The sequence below is a fragment of the Uranotaenia lowii genome, chromosome 2 (genome assembly GCF_029784155.1).
Source record: "Uranotaenia lowii strain MFRU-FL chromosome 2, ASM2978415v1, whole genome shotgun sequence".
Classification (NCBI taxonomy): Eukaryota; Metazoa; Arthropoda; class Insecta; order Diptera; family Culicidae; genus Uranotaenia; species Uranotaenia lowii.
Window position 1 is genome coordinate 237,173,013 of NC_073692.1, and position 2,564 is coordinate 237,175,576.

Consider the following 2,564-nt stretch of genomic DNA (forward strand, 5'->3'; position numbering starts at 1 on the left):
TGTCATTCCGCACAGGCACTCTCTTTCTCTGAGTGATCCATAGGCGTCGTGCTCAACCAGGGTCGTCGCGGGGAAGTGTTGGCACCCAGAGAACGACGCACCATGTAATTTTGCAGGATGTATGGGCGTCGGCCGAAATTGTAGGTCTCGCGAATTTTGGCACCACTGAGCATGTTCTTTCTGTCTGTGATCTCGTTAAAGAAAAGTAGTGCGCGTCTTGTGTCGTTAAAGTAAAAATTTATTAAATTGTATGGTGTAAATTGATTAACCTATTTCTACTTATTCTAGAGTACAAAAACAAAAACACATTAAAAGTACAATGATTAGTACAGTGTAAATTAAAATGCGGAAAAATAGTACGGTTAGTAAAATAAGAACGAAACATTGAAGTCGAAAAGCACATGTTAAAAGTTTTATGTAAATATGTTATAGCCAAAAAAATCGTTAAAAGAACAACACATTGTGAACGTTAAGCAGAACAAAACACATTTAAAAGAAAAGGTAAATGTTTGTGTGTAAAACAAAACAATTTGTGAACCACGTGGACGATGTTATTTAGTCGCTAGTATTATAACCTTACTTGGCAGGTCCAAGAGGGCCTTTTCTTGTTCGCATGCTTTTTCTCCAGTAACATCGTCCAGCTAGAACGCACAGCGGCACTAGAAACCCAAATCCAGAAGCAGACAGAAGAGACCACAACCCTAACCTTGCTCGCCACTTCAAGGTTGTCGACGAAGCCCTCCCGGTGCTTGGTAAAAGCTGAGATCATCAACAACAAGTTCCAGGCTCTTCCGGGACGCCGGAAAGAGGCCTGCTGAAGCTATCTTCGTCGTTGAAAACAACCCTATCAACTTTCGATGGAATTCCGTCGACTCAACCTAGTTCTGGCTTACAAACATCGTTCAACGGTTCCGCTGCATGCTGCAGCTAAGTACGAAGAAGAAAACCGCAAGTATGCTAAAATGAAAATGTGACGTCACCTTCCCAAAAATTGTTTAAAATAAACCCCAACATTATGTTTGTATACAAATTCAGGCTTTAGTAATTTGCAAGAGATAATTGGTTGATTTACACCTTTCTTAAATTCATATTCGTTTTTCCAATCATTTGCTTAAAAGTTCACTTTCATGAGATTACATGCTTTGCCCGCCTCGATTTAATGTTCATTAATAGTGTGGACTGTTTGCTAGCATGCGAAGTAATCACCCGTGTACGCCCCTGGTCGACTCGATTCTAACTGGATCACTCTGCTGCGAGTTCCGCGGAAAGGAAGTGTCGCGTTGCATCATCAAAACGACCCTGAGTTCCCATTTGTTTACCTTTCCCAAATCCCCACCCACTGAGCTAACTCCGTGTTACATGATTAATACGTCCAAGACGAAGTACATGCTGGCCTGCTGATCCGAGACCGACCGAACCCGATTGTCCAGTAGTAACAAGGTCACGATCGACGGCTACGAGCTGGAGATAGTCGAAGACTTTGTCTATCTCGGCTCACTGGTGACCGCAGACAATGACACCAGCCGTGAGATCCGGAGGCGAATTATCAGCAGAAGTCATGCCTACTATGGACTTCACAAGCAACTGCGGTCGAGAAGACTTAGCCCTCGCACGAAGTGTATTCTGTATATGACGCTCATTAGACCATTAGGTTGTTCTCTACTGGCAGGAGAACGGAGTGTGGAGGCGAAGGATGAACCACGAGCTAGCGCGACTCCACGGCGAACCCAGTATCCGGAAGATGTTGAAGGCTGGGCGGGACATGTTGCGAGAATGTAGGACGACTGTCCTGCAAAACAGGTGCTCACCACGAATCCGGTTGGAACAAGACAAGCGGGGGCGCAAAGAGCGAGGTGGTTAGACCAAGTGGAGCGTGATCTGGCGAACGTGGGTTGCCCCAGGAATTGGAGAACGGTTGCCATGAACCGAGTGAATTTTAGGAATTAGGTTCGTCAAGTTATGCCGTGAGACGGAATACTATGAAAATAAATAAAATAAATTGTTCTAATTCATTTTGAGAATTCTAATGCAAGAGTCTGTCGTTATTCCAATTTAAAAAAAAAATTATCGATGTCGGGAACAAGCGGATCGCCCCATATATCGAGACTGCTCTTTGGGTGCTTTGACATTTTTTGGTTGGTCTTTTTTTCATCCGAAAGTTTCTCGCGGAAAGCCGTCTATACTCGTGCTCGTTTTCCAAATTCTAAGAGTGAAAATTAACATTGGTGGCTTCAGATATCCTGTTTCTAGAGTTCTTCGAGCTGTTATGTGTATTTTTAGCAAATTTGAGATGTTTGGAGCGTCTGATATGAAAATCGGCAAAACTGCATGCTGGAGCGAAGTAATTGAATCTGTCGTCATATCGAATGAATGGTCGTTGTTGGTTATATCCTCCATATGTACTTTTTAAATTTTAGTAACTTTGTTCTTTGTTCTTAGTAACTTGTTTTATTTTCTGAAAATTTGATACTTTTTTCAGATTTATTCATACTGAATTTCAAAGACAACTTTATTCTTTTTTAATTTTTATGTTTATCATCGAATTATATAATTAAAAGTAGGAT

The 2,564-nt window shown here is 41.9% G+C and overlaps 1 protein-coding gene across 2 annotated transcripts; it reads left to right on the forward strand.

The window, feature by feature from the left end:
* Window positions 1-1,254, forward strand: LOC129744960 (uncharacterized). Of its 2 annotated transcripts, XR_008737044.1 has the most exons (4): window positions 1-230; window positions 289-361; window positions 433-501; window positions 588-1,254. XR_008737044.1 is itself a non-coding variant. In XM_055737781.1 (3 exons), the coding sequence occupies exons 1-3, from the start codon at window positions 344-346 to the stop codon at window positions 816-818; spliced, it is 318 nt and encodes a 105-aa protein (XP_055593756.1). In that variant the 5' UTR covers window positions 145-343; the 3' UTR covers window positions 819-1,254. The 2 variants fall into 2 exon arrangements, 1 of the variants encoding a protein (XP_055593756.1); XM_055737781.1 differs by having other exon boundaries at window positions 145-361.
* The last annotated feature ends 1,310 nt before the right edge of the window (window positions 1,255-2,564 follow it).

Bases quoted from the DNA above. Each gene is read 5' to 3' on its own strand.
- LOC129744960 (XM_055737781.1), top strand. The intron at 502-587 runs GTAAATGTTTGT...CTTACTTGGCAG, and splicing joins AAACACATTTAAAAGAAAAG to GTCCAAGAGGGCCTTTTCTT.